General features: G+C 36.1%; 1 protein-coding gene across 1 annotated transcript in view; it reads right to left on the bottom strand.

The window, feature by feature from the left end:
- nyap2a (neuronal tyrosine-phosphorylated phosphoinositide-3-kinase adaptor 2a) overlaps window positions 1–16,369 on the bottom strand; it is a 57,614-nt gene that overhangs the window by 28,868 nt on the left and 12,377 nt on the right. The window contains exon 4 of the mRNA XM_048161453.1: window positions 8,942–9,249. Coding sequence (XP_048017410.1) covers window positions 8,942–9,249 — 308 coding nt within the window. The remainder of the gene's footprint in view (window positions 1–8,941; window positions 9,250–16,369) is intronic.

The raw sequence follows: 16,369 nt of genomic DNA, 5'->3' as shown, positions 1-16,369 counted from the left end.
ATCGTGAATAAAACACAGCTATTGACCAATTCAGAATCAAGGACAAGAGCTAACCATTTTATAATACATATTATATAAGTTAATTATATATTTTGTGTGTGATAGAAAGTCACAAATGTGAGTAATACATTTACAATTGTCAGAGAAATTGGACAATGCAATTGTAAGATATAAAGTCATATTGTGAAACATAAGATCTCAATTACCGTTTTTTTAAATTTTTTAATCTGAGGCGGAAAAGTATGGTGTCCTGGAGATGACATTCAGGGGGAAAAAACAAGCAATCATCGTCACGAATTAAGAATTTGTTCCCACATTTTAGGTGAATAGTTGGCTAGATTTAACTAAAATGAGGGAACAAATTAATAAAACATGGCCATGTATTAATATATAGGAATGAATTCTATTTTTATTTTTTTTTTCCCTGCAGGTCTCTGTAAAACATTTGGTGTAGGATTTCCTTTTAAACAGTTTCCACTCATAAATTGCTAGTAAATTTCAAAAATAATTACAAATCAGCAAAACACCAAGTATTGGTGTTTTGTATATTCCAAAAATCTTGGTTTTTTTTGTTGTAAATCTTTGTTTAGATTTAAAAAATTATTTTGTCTCTGTAGAAATACACATTCATACAAATGCATATAAACACAATGCAGCAACTGCCATTGTGTGTGAAGTTAAAGATACTGCGTTTCAGAGGTTTGGAAAAATAGTACTGCTGTTGTTCAGCAAATGGTTAGGTCTCATTTTTTATGGTTGGCGCCGATGCCCCCTGCTGCAGAAGCAGAATCCTGTCTGGTGTGTGGGCATGTGCTTGTGGAAAGCATGTTAATGTGAGTGTATGTACCTGGTATTCCCTACATTATGGGAACCAAATGTCTCTATGAGGAAAACCGCTTATAAGTAAAATGCAGAACGTTTTCTGTGATGGGTAGGTTTAGGGGTAGGGGATAGATTATACAGCATAAAAATAATGATGTCTATCGAAAGTCCCCATAAAACATGGGAACCAGTATGTGTGTGAGTTTGTGCGCGTGAGTTATAAGTGAATTTGATGTCTGTGACACGGCAAAATATAGGGCACTGTGTTCCAGAGGACAGCAGGTGCATGATGTACCTTCCTCTCACAGCACATCCATCTCTCTCTATCTCTCTTTGAAGCAGAAACCGCCTCATGATGTTTCCCATTAGAGGATGTAGCAAATGCTCCATCTCTTATCTAGTATTACACTGCTGATTTAATATAGATGTTTATCTGTGTTTGTGTGTGTATGATAATGCACTTATATCGACTTCTCTCTAAATTAGAGGTGAAATAGTCCTAGCCAATGAGATATACAGCACAGATATACGCCTATAGGGACACCAGATGCCACATGTCATTAAGTTTAATATGATGCTGTTTAAAGAACATTGGTTATGATTTATTAAGGTTTTGCATGTATGTCACCAGCTCTCTCTCCATCAGTGTTATATATAGGACATACATGTTCCCTTGACACTAGGTCAGCATAGAGGAGGATAACACTCACTAACATACAGTTGCTCACACTCACAGGAATCAAATGGAGGAAGAAACAGGGATATAATCAGAGGTATATACATTTTTTTTTTAAAAATATGGCACTACTACACTTCCAAGTTTCTGTATCAAATAATACCAAGGTTTTGGACATGTACCATGGTAGATATCTTTACCATAGTACCACCATAGTATTTTTTGTAAGAGGAATCACATGGTGGAAAAAAGAGATATAATAGACGATATTACCACATTTTTGTATATGTACCATTGTTAATACCATGTTTTTTGGACATTTGCATTGGTAAGTCCATAAGTATACTTATAGTATAAGTACCTTGTATATATTATATTGGCTACCATGCACATATACCATGATATTATATAATATCATGGTATATATGCATGGTAACCAATCAGTACTATGATATATTTCAAAGTACCATGGTTTTAACATCTGACACCATCATTGTACCATGGTATCACCATAGTTTGAGTAGAAAAAGGAAAGACAGATCAAGAGAGGATTTTCTATAATGCTGTGGTTTTGGACATATTTATGCCATGGTATTGACTGTATTGAAGTACCTTATAGGATTAGTTCACCTTCAAATTACAATTTCCTGATAGTTTACTCACCCCCATGTCATCCAAGATATTCATGTCTTTCTTTCTTCAGTCGAAAAGAAATTAAGGTTTTTGATGAAAACATTCCAGGATTTTTCTCCATATAGTGGACTTCAATGGAGCCCAAACGGTTGAAGGTCAAAATTACAGTTTCAGTGCAGCTTCAAAGCGTTCTTGCGATCTCAGACGAGAAATAAGGGTCTTATCTAGAGAAACCATCACTCATTTTCTGAAAAATTTAATTTTAACCATGCTTTAAATGCTCATCTTGAACTAGCTCTCTTTTTCTTCTCTATTTGAATTCCAGCAGTGTAGACACTGCTAAGTGAATTACTGCCCTCCACAGGTCAAAGTTTAAACTAAATTGTCATATATAATATGCTAGTGCAAGTATATAACAATTTAGTTCAAACTTTGACCTGAGGAGGGCAGTAATACACTTAGCAGTGTCTACACTGCCGGAATTCTAATGGAGAAGAAGAGAGCTAGTTCAAGATGAGCATTTATGGTTAAAAACGATACAATTTTTAAAAAAATTTTAGAAAATGAGCAATGGTTTCTTTAGATAAGACCCTTATTTCTCGTCTGGGATCGTGTAGAACGCTTTGAAGCTGCACTGAAACTGTAATTTTGACCTTCAACCGTTTGGGCTCCATTGAAGTCCACTATATGGAGAAAAATCCTGGAATGTTTTCATCAAAAACCTTAATTTCTTTTCGACTGAAGAAAGAAAGACATGAACATCTTGGATGACATGGGGGTGAGTAAATTATCAGGACAATTTTCATTTGAAAGTGAACTAATCCTTTATAATGGCAAAACCTTTTTTTTTTTTTTGTATGAGTCATATGGAGGGTACATAAAAAAGAAGTATATATAATCAGACATATGTAGAGTACGATGGTTTTACCATGTTTTTTGTACATATACCTTGGTTATACTATGTTTTTGGACATATTTATGCAATGGTATTGACTGTATTGAAGTATCTTGTATGTAAAAATATCAAGTATATGAATATAGTATTCATTCAGTACTGTGGTATTTATCAAAGTACAATGATTTTACCATCTGAGTACCATGATATTACCATGTTTTTTGTACATGGACCTTGGTTATACCATGTTTTTTAGACATTTAACATGATATTACTTTGAAGTACCTTGTATATACCATGGTATATGAGCATGGTAGTCAATCAGTACTATGATATATATCAAAGTACCATTGTTTTACCATCTAATACCTTCATCATACCATGGTACCACCACAGTAATGGCTCGTTTCCACTGAGCGGTACGGTACAGTTCAGTACAGTACAGTAGGTACCCCAACGGAAGGGTCCCAAAAAAGCAGTGCGGTAATGGAAAACAGCAAAATTTGCGTACTGTACTGTACTGAACAGTACCACTTGGTAGAAACTAGTCATAAGAGTAGAAAAAGGAGAGAAGACAGATGGAGAGAGAATTTTCTATAGCATGAATTTGGAAATTAAACAGGAAGAAGAAAAGAGGGCGGGTCTATGAGAAAGGGAATGCGTAAATGAGTGAGATAAAAGACAGGATAGTAATGAGCAAAACAAGAAATGGTGCCAAAGTGGGGTGGGAAATTAAGGCACGATAGTAAAGGGGGGATCAGAGATGGGGGAAGTGTAGTGTGGGAGCTCAGGGGAGAGAGAGAGAGAAGGAGGAGAGATGTTGAGCTCTTTGAGCCTCCTCTGGAGGAATTATCTGTGGCCCTTGGTATGGTGGAAATGCCACGGAGCCTCAAGCTAAGTGCGTCAAACTCAAAAACACAATCTCTCTGTCTCTCTGTATACATCATTACTCGAATGTCAAGACTTTATGATCCTGTATGATTTTAAATATATGCTCTGGGCATGATATGAAAGCAGAAAAGAGTACAAATGTATGGGGAAATAAGTGGTTATATGTGTTTGAAGTGGTAAAGCAAATCAACATATTAGCATGATTTCTGAAGGATCATGTGACACTGAAGACTGGAGTAATGATGCTGATTATACTATATTAGTATACTTCAAAATGAGGCTGCATATGTTTGAGGTTAAGGATGATGTGCTGTATAGTACAGTGAGATTGGCTTCGTTTCAGATTTCACTGCAAAGAGCTGGTTGATGTATTAAGGGTTAATGTATTCTAAATGAGGTTGCTAACGTTGTAAAATGAGGTCAAGTGCTCGAGTGGGGTTAGGTATGTTGTAATGTGTGCTTCTGCTTTGAATTTGAAAGAAAAGCACTTTGAAAGCTCAGCTCTCTGAGTGAGATCAGTAAAGATCAAGTTAAGGGTTAAGAGAAGGCTAATGTGTGTGGAAATGAGTGTGTGTGTGGAATAGTAAAGTCCGTTGGGGAATTTGCTCAACTGTATAATATAAAACAGCCTAGACCAGCAAGTTTATTTTGCAGGATGTGTGTGAAAATTTTGTCTGCATAAGCTTACAATAGAAAAATGTGTATGTATACATGATTTGTCCCACCAGTGGAAGATTACATCACATCTTTGTGTGTGTGATGTGTATGCGCAACACGACTCAAGTCTCCTGCTTGTCGACCTTGTAGCCGTGAACTTGTTTATAAGAGGCATCATCTGTGTCTTGGTTGATTCTGTCTGAAGCTGTCGCTGCCGGTAAAAAACCTAGGCCCGGAATGTTGCCCATGGCAACGGTTGCCCTGTTCGTAATGACACTGCAGCCTGCGAGCAACCAATGAGAGTGTTTTGCTGGCTCAGGGTGACCAGTCAGAGGAGGAGAAAGAGTTGATGTCACTTGTTCTTAGAAAGATACTTGAGTGTTTACAGGTGTCTGTGAAAGTGAATATGAGCTGACCTTTTATCGGTGCGGTGATGTTAAGAGCCATTTTCTGTTATGTAAAAGACTGACTCATTACTGGGTACAAGTGTGCAGCGCTACAGTTAAGTGTGTATCAAGTCCTTCTCAAAGCAAGTCAGACCACTCGATGGCCACCTTGGTAATGCTATTTTCTGTCGTTACTGTCATAGACACTGAGGGGAGCACTTATACCCATATTCAGAAATGTTTTATATATATATGGGTCAATGACGTGACAGGTCATTTTTTAGTCTACACAGGCCTTAATAATAATAAAAGACAAAGATATGACATCCAAAGTATGTAAGGTAGTACAACTAGATCACTTTTATTAAATCTCAAAGGTTTTAATAATATTTTGCTACAATATTTTAAAGATTTTGAAGTGTCAAAAGGTCATTTGGTTTAACTGTAGGCCAATACAGCCATTTCATTTGTGATTAAAATATCTTAAAATGTAATAAATGTATATATTTTTTATTCAGGCATGATTTTATAATATTATATATCAACATAGTGCAAAATGGTATTAAAATTATGTGTGGAAGTCGTTTCTTTATTATGAGAAAAAATGTCTGGAAAAATGAATTTCATTGATGTCATTCGGAGTAACCAATATAAAGGGACAATTTTGGATCAAGTCATGTGGTCAGTATAATGTGACAGGATGTGACATCATTCAGACACCTGCAAAGGACCACATGAAGCAAAGTAACTAACTCTCTTTTAAGTACATGAAAAATTAATGTTTTCGCTCATACGCATGTCCTGAAACATCAGGTCATTTGGTACAACCGCTATAAAACATGGAAAATGTTGAAATATTTAAAAAAACTTGTACTAAATATAAAATGTTTGATTGTCCTTTTGCTAGCTAGCTAGATATCAGCCTGTTAGCATCATTTGAAAATAACGTCATTTGGTAAAACCGAAATTTTGGTTAAACCGAATGACTTTTTTGGTCATCAATTTTGTCCATCTAGTAAAAAAATGACAAAGCAGTGTTAATTGATTATAAAAACCACATAATATTATTGTACACTTAATAAAACTTCAAAATTAATTATATGTCCATTGGGTTTTTTTTACACTTGTCTCTTATGACCAAAATACAATATACAGCAGTATACTGCAATATGTTGATTTTCACCGCTAAAGGTCACCTATTCAAAACGCTGAGTTTGAGCGCGAAATCTTGGGAAATGTTGTCTTTACCTCAACGCCAGTGGAAAAGAATGGGGACATCACTCGGGCAGAAATCATGTTCATGAATGAGATTATTAATATTACTGTAGTATGAAGCAGAGCAGGGCGAGTGATGTGGGAGCTGAACGAGGAGCAGAACTTTTATTATGCCGCATTCGCCGCTTCCGCTTTTCCGGTCATGAGTATGAGGTAACGCAGCTCTGTTTATCATATTAGATACATATGAGAGTGTTGAAAATGTTATGACGTTACTCTGTGCGTTCACTCGGTGGCTGCGATGAGACACTTGTTTGAGACACACTGCAGTAAGATAGATCGATTTTAGAATATCATATTAATAAATGCTGGATGGTTTGTGTTGATAAATGGCATGCAATTAATTTTAAAACGTATTGTATGATGGAGAAAATGCTGTATTACTGTTACTAAAAATAAAGCTGCATCTGATTATGCTATGTTAGCTACTTCACAAAATAGTGTTTCCATGGTTTCTAGAAAATAAAACCGGAACGCAATTGACAGGCGACTCCTCACAAGTCCCGGAGCCTTGGTTAAAATCACGATTTTCTCACGATTTACAAATCGTTTGTGAAATTGTAAGTACTCAACTGAACAAAATATATAACACTGGCCTAGTGGTTTTTGGATATTTTACTGCTAAAAAATCTTACATATTGTGCCTTTAACATTAACAATGATTAATAAATGCTGTAAAAGTGTTGTTCGTTCTTTGTTCGTCATATTACCTAAAGTAGATAACTAATGTTAACTAATAAAACCTTATTGTAAAGTATTACCATATAATTTATTCCTGTGATGGCAAAGCTGAATTTTCAGCAGCCACTACTCTTATAAATAGAGGCTTCAAAAGATCAGCATTTAAAATAAAATTAAAAGTCTTTACTGTAACATTTATAAAATGCCCTGTAAAACAAATACATACATTTTATCTTGTATGATTAAGCTAAAAAAAAATACAAAATTATTTTTTTAATGTGCCTGTTTTTTCTAGAATAAAGCCTGACGTAAAGCAAAAAGCAAGATTTCCTTTACTGCCAACAAGACAAATGATTTCTTTATTTCGTCTTTATAGGTCTGTAGGTGTACAGTGCATTTCTGTTTGTATGTTCATATAGTGAGTGATCATGCTTATAAAATATCTACCACTTTTCCTGTTTAGCTCTTCTGTGTGATGTGGACTGCAGAGAGGAAGAGGGTTTGTTGTGTGTGTGTGTGGAGCTCAAAGGAGGCACTGCATGTGTAATGATCCATGAGAATAAGGCATGCATGAAAGAGATGGCAGAACAGAGGGGATTTGCATATAACAGTGAAGTGATGAGAAAGAATAAAGATGCACTTTTTTCAGTCTTGGAATGCATGTGTGTGTGTGTGTGTGTTTTGTTTTTTTTTATAGAAGAAATGCATGGCGATTGTAGTAATATTTCTACTTCATTCATTTCCCTCCCCATTCATTACTACAATCATTTTAAATGTTAATATTCACAATAATGTTTCACAATTTTACTGTGATGTTTATATGGACGATGTGCTTATATTATAGAAATATTAAAGGGTTAGTTCACCCAAAAATGAAAATTCTGTCATTAATTATTCACCCTCATGTCGTTACACACCCGTAAGACCTTCGTTCATCTTCAGAACACAAATTAAGATATTTTTGATAAAATCCGATGGCTCAGTGAGGCCTCCATTGCCAGCAAGATAATTAACACTTTCAATGCCCAGAAAGCTACTAAAGACGTATTTAAAACAGTTCATGTGACTACAGTGTTTCAACCTTAATGTTATGAAGTGACAAAAATACTTTTTGTGAGCCAAAAAACAAAATAATGACTTTATTCAACGATATCTAGTGATGGCCGATTTCAAAACACTGCTTCATGAAGCTTCAAATCTTTTGTTTGGAATCAGTGGTTCATAGCGCGTATCAAACTGCCAAAGTCACATGATTTCAGTAAACTGGTCTTCATTACATCATAAGTGTTTCGAAATTTCAATGGTTCACCACTGGGGGGCGTGACTTTGGCAGTTTGATACGTGCTCCGAACCACTGATTCAAAACAAAAGATTCGTAAAGCAGCGTTTTTAAATCTCCCATAACTAGATATTGTTGAATAAAGTCGTTATTTTGTTTTTTGGCGCACAAAAAGTATTCTCATCGCTTCATAACATTAAGGTTGAACCACTGTAGTCACATGACCTGTTTTAAATGTGTCTTTAGTAGCTTTCTGGCCATTGAAAGTGTTGATTATCTTGCTTTCAATGGAGGCCTCACTGAGCCATCGGATTTTATCAAAAATATCTTAATTTGTGTTTTGAAGATGAACAAATGTCTTACAGGTGTGGAATGACATGAGGGTGAGTAATTAATGACAGAATTTAAATTTTTGGGTGAACTAACCCTTTAATATTTCTATAATATAAGCACATCGTCCATATAAGCAGCATAACAATTTTTAACATTGATTTCTGAAGGATCATGTGACATCTTTGCCATTGCAGGAATAAATAAAACTTTAAACTATATTAAAATAGAAAACTGTCATTTTATATTGTAATATTTCACAACATTACTGTGATGTTTATATGGTTGATGTGCGAGTAAGAGAGTGAGAGAGATTTTGGACATGCTTGCATTGCATTATGAATTGTCCAAATGCGAAATTAAGCTTGCATACAGCAGCTAGTGTTAACATATTACAGAAATACACAAATATTTACCGTCACATTTCTCTGTTTCCTTCCCGCTCTTCCCCGTGCTGAGCCCAGTGTTGACGGTCTCAGAGGAAGTGCTGAGTTTGGTGTTAGGATCTCGTCTGGGTTTGGGCGGGGGCTGTTTTCGTGAGGTGGGACTCCCCTCCTCCTCTCCCCCTCCCACCGAGTGCAGAGACTGCGAGCGTACGGTGAAGCCCAGGCCGCAGGGAGGAGGAACTCGGTCCTGAGGGGCCGGCATCGTCATGAAGCCCATACGAAAGTGTTTGCCTGCGTATCCCCCTCCTTCTGTCGCACGCGCCACATCCTCACCAATCCTGAAGAGAGAAACAGTATTACTTTAGCATTTCACAAAGTATTATATTTGCATTCAGCCATGGCTCTGCCCATCTATGAACTTTTGACTCCAATAGAGCAAAATGTTTTCGTTTTTTGATTCAAAATGACAGATGTTAGTATTCTGTACTAGTCATTAATGTACTAAATTCATTAATGTGAACTAGCAAAGAATACAACACACAAACAAACATAAGGAATCCTGAAATATTAAGCAGCATAACTATTTTCAGTGTTGTTAATAATCAGAAATGTTTCTTGAGCAGCAAATCATCATATTAGAATGATTTCTAAAGGATCATGTGACACTGAAGACTGGAGTAATGATGCTGAAAATTCAGCTTTGATCACAGGAATAAATTACATATTAAAGTATATTAAAATAGAAAACATTTATTTTAAATGGTAATAATATTTCACAATATTTAGTGTATTTTTAATGAAGTAAATCTTCGTGAGCAGAAGAGACCAAGAAAATCTCACCTATCGCATTAAGCAATACAAATGTGACAAAATATTCCACGTTTGAAATGTAAGGATGTTACCGAGGAAAGGCGAATTCACTTCATCCATCTATCTGTTCCCTCATAACTTCATGAATCTATCTTGCCTAAAAGTCATTTCTGCATAATCCAATTCAGAGCAATTTGGCTGGATTTTAAGATGATTTCTGCACCGAATATTCCATAAAAATTGAGTTACTTTAATCTGTCTGTTCATGAGAAAGTGCAAGAGAGAGAGAGCGAGAGAGAAGGGGGCAGTCAGTTCAAATGCTGTCTCTCAAATTCTCTCTCTCTCTCTCTCTCTCGGAGGAAAACTAATCATACTAAAGGGCAGACAGGATTTACTCACGTTGGCTTTAAGTAACCATTCACTCACACACACACACACACACACACACCGACTGTGAGTGTGTAATCAGAGGGGAGGGTGTGGTGCTGTGGTGGTTCATAAAGAATGATTGAGAGTCTGTCTGCCAACCTCACTGCACCAGCGTCCCTCATCTCTCCACATCCTCTCTCTCTCTCTCGTTCTCTATTTCCATCCTTTCATCCATGTGTGTTGTCATCTGTCTTGTCTTTCTTGTACAGTCTGCAATTTTTCCCTCCCTCTCAGTTGTCACACTTCACACAGTCTTGAGTGCCAGTCATTTATAGTCACACCTAACTTTTTCTCTTGTGCTGATTAATGTGATGAAACAATTAACATTGCAATGCACATGACAGAAAACAAACTGAGACTTCAGCTGAAAGACTAAATCGCCAACAAACGTAGTCTCGTACCTTCTCATTTCTTTCTTTGTCCATCACTTATACACTACCACTCAAAAGTTTTTTTTTTAAAGGAATTAACAGTTTTATATTTAGCAAGGATCCATTAAATTGATCAAAACTGACAGTACTTTTAGAATATCACTAAATATTTTGATTGCTGTTCTTTTAAACTTTTTATTCATCAAAGAATCCTGAAAAAAAAAACGTTTCCATAACAATATTAAGCAGCACAGCTGTTTTCAACATTGATAATAATAATAAATGTTTCTTCAGCATCAAATCATCATATTAGAATGATTTCTGAAGGATCATGTGACACTGAAGACTGGAGTAATGATGCTGAAAATTCAGCTTTGTCATCACATGAGTGCTTTGTGTGTTATTTTGTGTTTCAGAGAGACTAAAAAACATGTATTCATTCAAACCCCCCCCCTCACTTAAAGCCTCCACATCCTCTATTATCCTCAGAAAATAATGTGGCATCATTTCAGTAGGAGACTAGCTCACTATCACCTCGCTGATGGATGTTCACAGTAGTGTAGTGCTTACAATTACTGCTGACAAGACCAGCTTAGACCAGCATGAACTTCTACAGTATGTTGATCCAGGCTAGTTTATGCTGACTAGTCTGGTGCTTGTCTGTGCGAATGTCCTCACAAGGTAGTAAAACCAGAAATCACTTACATTGTGGGGAGCAGCTAATGGCCCCCACAAGGAAATAGCTTAATAAACATAATGAATAATGTCTTAAAGGGTTAGTTCACCCAAAAGACCTTTGTTCATCTTCGGAACACAAATTAAGATATTTTAAAGGTGCCATCGAACGTTTTTTTTACCAGATGTAATATAAGTCTAAGGTGTCCCCTGAATGTGTCTGTGAAGTTTCAGCTCAAAATACCCCATAGATTTTTTTTAATAAATTTTTTTAACTGCCTATTTTTTGCGGCATAATTAGAAATGCGCCGATTCAGGCTGCGGCCCCTTTAATTGCTCGCGCTCTCCGCCCACGGAGCTCTCGTCTGCCTAAATCATTGCATAAACAAAGTTCACACAGCTAATATAACCCTCAAAATGGATCTTTACAAAGTGTTTCGTCATGCATGCGGCATGCATACATTGGATTATGTGAGTATTGTATTTATTTGGATGTTTACATTTGATTTTGAATGAGTTTGATAGTGCTCTGTGGCTAACGGCTAATGCTACACTGTTGGAGAGATTTATAAAGAATGAAGTTGTGTTTATGAATTATACAGACTGCAAGTGTTTAATAATGAAAATAACGACGGCTCTTGTCTCCGTGAATTCAGTAAGAAACGATGGTAACTTTAACCACATTTAACAGTACATTAGCAACATGCTAACGAAACATTTAGAAAGACAAGTTTCACAAATATCACTAAAAATATCATGATATCATGAATCATGTCAGTTATTATTGCTCCATCTGCCATTTTTCGCTATTGTTCTTGCTTGCGTAGTCTGATGATTCAGCTGTGCACAGATCCAGACGTTAATACTGGCTGCCCTTGTCTAATGCCTTTCATAATGTTGGGAACATGGGCTGGCATATGCAAATATTGGGGGCGTACACCCCGACTGTTACGTAACAGTCGGTGTTATGTTGAGATTCGCCTGTTCGTTCGGAGGTCATTTAAACAAATGAGATTTATATCAACCGTTTGGAGACCTTCAACCATTTGGAGACCATTGAAGTCCACTATAAGGAGAAAACTTTATTTTCATCAAAAACCTTAATTTCTTTTTGACTGAAGAAAGAAAGACATGAACATCTTGGATGACATGGGGGTGAGTACATTATCAGGAAAATTTTATTTGAAAGTGAACTAATCCTTTAAGGTTGAACCACTGTAGTCACATCAACTGTTTTAACAATGTCTTTAGTACCTTTCTGGACCTTGAAAGTGTTGAGTATATTGCTGTCTATGGACGAGTCATATAGGCTACCTCTCGGATTTCAACAAAAAAATATCTTAATTTGTGTTCCTAAGATGAATGAAAGTCTTAAGGGTGTGGAACAACATGAGAGTGAATAATTAATGAGAGAATTTTCATTTTTGGGTGAACTAACCCTTTAATTAAAATTCTGAAATGTTTGTGTGAGGATTTAAGGGTAGGGTTAGTTCATTCGCTCAGTACAACTCAAATTATGGATTTACATTAAGGTCTTGTCCATGATAGAATAACAAACGTGTGTATGTGAAGGATGAAGGTCATTGAGAATAGCAGTTAGTAGGGCAAAGCTTGGATTTCTAAAGCTAATGGATTTGATGGAAAGAGTTAGCAGTGATTAGTTTGCCTGTATATGTATATACAGAGGATGCATTGATTTTTGCAGGCTTCGATGAACGTAGAATATTGTACACGCATACATGCATCTATATACAGTATTGACGGTTTTGTACTTTATCTTTCTGTTTCAAACATAAACTAATCTCAGTGGATGCAAAGAGAAGCAGGTATGACTGAAGCTGCTCTGTATGCTGTGTGTGTGTGTGTGTGTGTGTGTGTGTGCAGTACTGTTATGTTTGTCTGTATTGATCAGAGCTCAGTAAATAAACTCCTGTCTTTGCCTGTCCAGCAGTTCACACCCATCAGCCCTTCTCTAATACATCAGCCTTTCATCCTTATCTCCAATCTTTATACTGCAATATTTTTTCCTTGCATGCTTTGAGTCAATTTTAAATGTTTTTGTCAGCCCCTTTTTTTCCTATGTTTTGTCTTGACTTTTCATCCAGAGACAGCTAGAGTAATATGTTTTTCTCTCTCATCCTTCTACCAAGGTAATGCACCAATCAAAGTGACCTTTTCTTGACCTTCACTGATATGTCAATCTCCATGTTATTGATCTGAGGATGTCTGTAGATTTATTTCCTCAAAGACCGCCCTTCTGTAGCATTTCTCATTCGTTTTAATGTTGATATTTACATCAGGTCGTAGTGACACTGTTTATGTCAGCATAGATGATACCATTGACCGCGGTTTGCGTCAGACACTAAATTGCTTTCAGGGCTTCTGACTGCTTCTATGGCAACTATGTCAAAACTATTTCCAGGCAATTTATTGAACATTGAATTATTATTTATATCTGTAAAGCTGTGTTAGACAGTTCATACCCTTCCTCTGCTATACTGTAAAGATGCAAACATGTACACACAAACACTACTACTACTACTATGATGAATCTAACTACTGTCAAGAATGTCCAGGTTATTATTTATCCCAGAATAAAAAAGTAAAAAATCTGAAATTTTCCATTATGAAAAGCCTACTTTTAGAACCATCAAGTTTTGCATAGCACATACTTTTTTAAAATTAAGCACCTATGCCTATATAATATTATATTATAAAATACGTACATATTATATATATTATTATATATGTATTATTATTATTATTATTATTATTAGTTTACAAAAAGTGAAATAGTGTCTGGACATAATTGCTTGCTAATTATTGTATTACAGTAATGACATTAAAATTATGCTAATCATGCTAGCATCATGTTAGCAATATGCTAATCATGTTAGCATTTTTTGCTAAAAACTTGCTAGCAAGACAGTAATTATGTTAGCATCATGCTAATCAAGAGTGCCAAATTTTGCCACTGCAAGCACCATTCACATTTTCTTCAGGAAATGTACATTCTAGTTATTATTATTAGTTTACAAAAAGTGAAATAGTGTCTAGACATAATTGCTTGCTAATTATTGTATTACAGTAATGACATGAAAATTATGCTAATCATGCTAGCATCATGTTAGCAATATGCTAATCATGTTAGCATTTTTTGCTAAAAACTTGCTAGCAAGACAGTAATTATGTTAGCATCGTGCTAATCAAGAGTGCCAAATTTTGCCACTGCAAGTACCATTCACATTTTCTTCAGGAAATGTACATTCTAGTTATTATTATTAGTTTACAAAAAGTGAAATAGTGTCTGGACATAATTGTTTGATTTATTGAATTGTTTATTATTTTGAGTTCACAAAAATGACATTTTTCATTACTTTATTACAGTAATGATATGAAAATAATGTCCCATTGAAAAAAAAAAAAAAAAATCCTAAAATAAATGTAATGTTTTTTATGTATAATAATTTGTTATTATTTTTAAATGGTTATCAGGGTGAAATATAACCTGGACATTTCTTTGTGAGATTCACCAACCTGTTTTAACACCACAACAGAGAAAGTTTGCTTGTAGAAAAAACTCATAATACATACTTGTACATAATTTTTGCTTATATACAGAGAAACATGCGTGGGTGTATCTATAGAACATTTGTGCCTATAAATTCATATTCATTTCCCAATCCAATCATATTCAAATTCATTTTAAGCCTCATCGACATGCACACGCTCATATATGAGAGTGAGGTGAGTTGTAACAGGATTTATGGTATTATGTAGTTCCCTTAAGGTCATCAGATCCAGATTTTTCATTGTGTGTGTCCTTGGATGGGTTTCTCTATGTGTGTGTGATAACAGTTGAGTGACACATCCAAACCTGCCTTTTGTTATGTGTTTCAAGGGAGTGCATGTGTCCTCAGGGGCTAGCAGTCTAAATTTAGAGACGAGGACCAAGCCCACTGTTGCCATAGAAACTCACCCCTCTGTCTCCATGGTGACAAACCCTGTTTTTTCCCTCTCCAGGCTGAGGAGGTGTGACTTTAGGCCCTCCCACTGTCAGTGTTTATATGTGTGTGTTTTGATCCTCTTTCATGAGTTATATTGATGAAATTTCATCTGCATTCTGTAATCCTGATTGTTTAATCTCTCTAAAACACCTCCAAGAGAGAGACAAACCACAGATGAACTCGATCACTCTGTGTGTGTGTGTCATTGACCTCCTCTCCTCATGAAGAACACCCCACTTATGCCCCATTACTGTGGTAAGAGGACCCAAGCTGTATGAAAAGAGGGCCAGCACTCTCAGAGCTCTCGGAGAGATGCTAAAGAGGAGGAAAGAATCTGAGGTTCAATTACAGGGTGCAAACAGGAGGAAATGTAGGGTTAAAGGGGCAGCAGAAGAGAAAATGAGGGGGTTGAGAGGACAAGATGCTGATAAAGAGAGAGTGGAAGGGGAAAAGTGGAATGAAGCAGGCAGAAAGGGTAAAGGAATGTGAAATGAAAGTCAAGTTAAATTTATATAGCGCTTTACAACATTGTTTCAAAGCAGTTTTACAGAAAATCATGATGTTCTTTATAATATCGTAATATTTTCATGCCTTATTAGGTGTGGGTGATATACCGGTAGACACGAATAACCCGTAGAAATTTGTCAAACAGTAGAGATTATGGACTATCGTCTCTATCAGGGTTACACACATGTGACGAAACTGTGCTGCGCTATCCCGAAAGCTTAACATTTGAATATGTTTTTAAGCCATTCAAGCACAATAAGCAGTGCGCACATAAAGCCGCTGCTCATACAGTGTGTGAGTACTGAATTGAGTTCTTTTTTGCGCCTTATTGGGCTCAAATGGTCAAATACACACATTTACATGTCAAAATGCCAGTTTTTGCCAGTATCCTCATAACATAGAGTTGTTTATGGCTAAGTGAACATGAACAGTTGAGAAAGAAAACATACGCGTATCAGTATATTGGATCCGTGCATTCGGTCTCAAAGTGACAGCAGCCTAATATATCAGCTGCCGTCTGTGCCATTAACAGTGTTGCCAAGTCCGCGGTTTTCCCGCTGAATTGGGCTACTTTTACACTGTTGCCGTGGGTTGTTTTCATGTCCACGAGTTGAAGTGACCCCAAATAACATAATATTTAGCCCCTGGAATGCGAATTT

This window comes from Megalobrama amblycephala, linkage group LG16 (assembly GCF_018812025.1).
Source record: "Megalobrama amblycephala isolate DHTTF-2021 linkage group LG16, ASM1881202v1, whole genome shotgun sequence".
Lineage (NCBI taxonomy): Eukaryota > Metazoa > Chordata > Actinopteri > Cypriniformes > Xenocyprididae > Megalobrama > Megalobrama amblycephala.
Note: the sequence above shows the minus strand (reverse complement) of the source record. Positions and strands in the feature narration are given on the sequence as shown.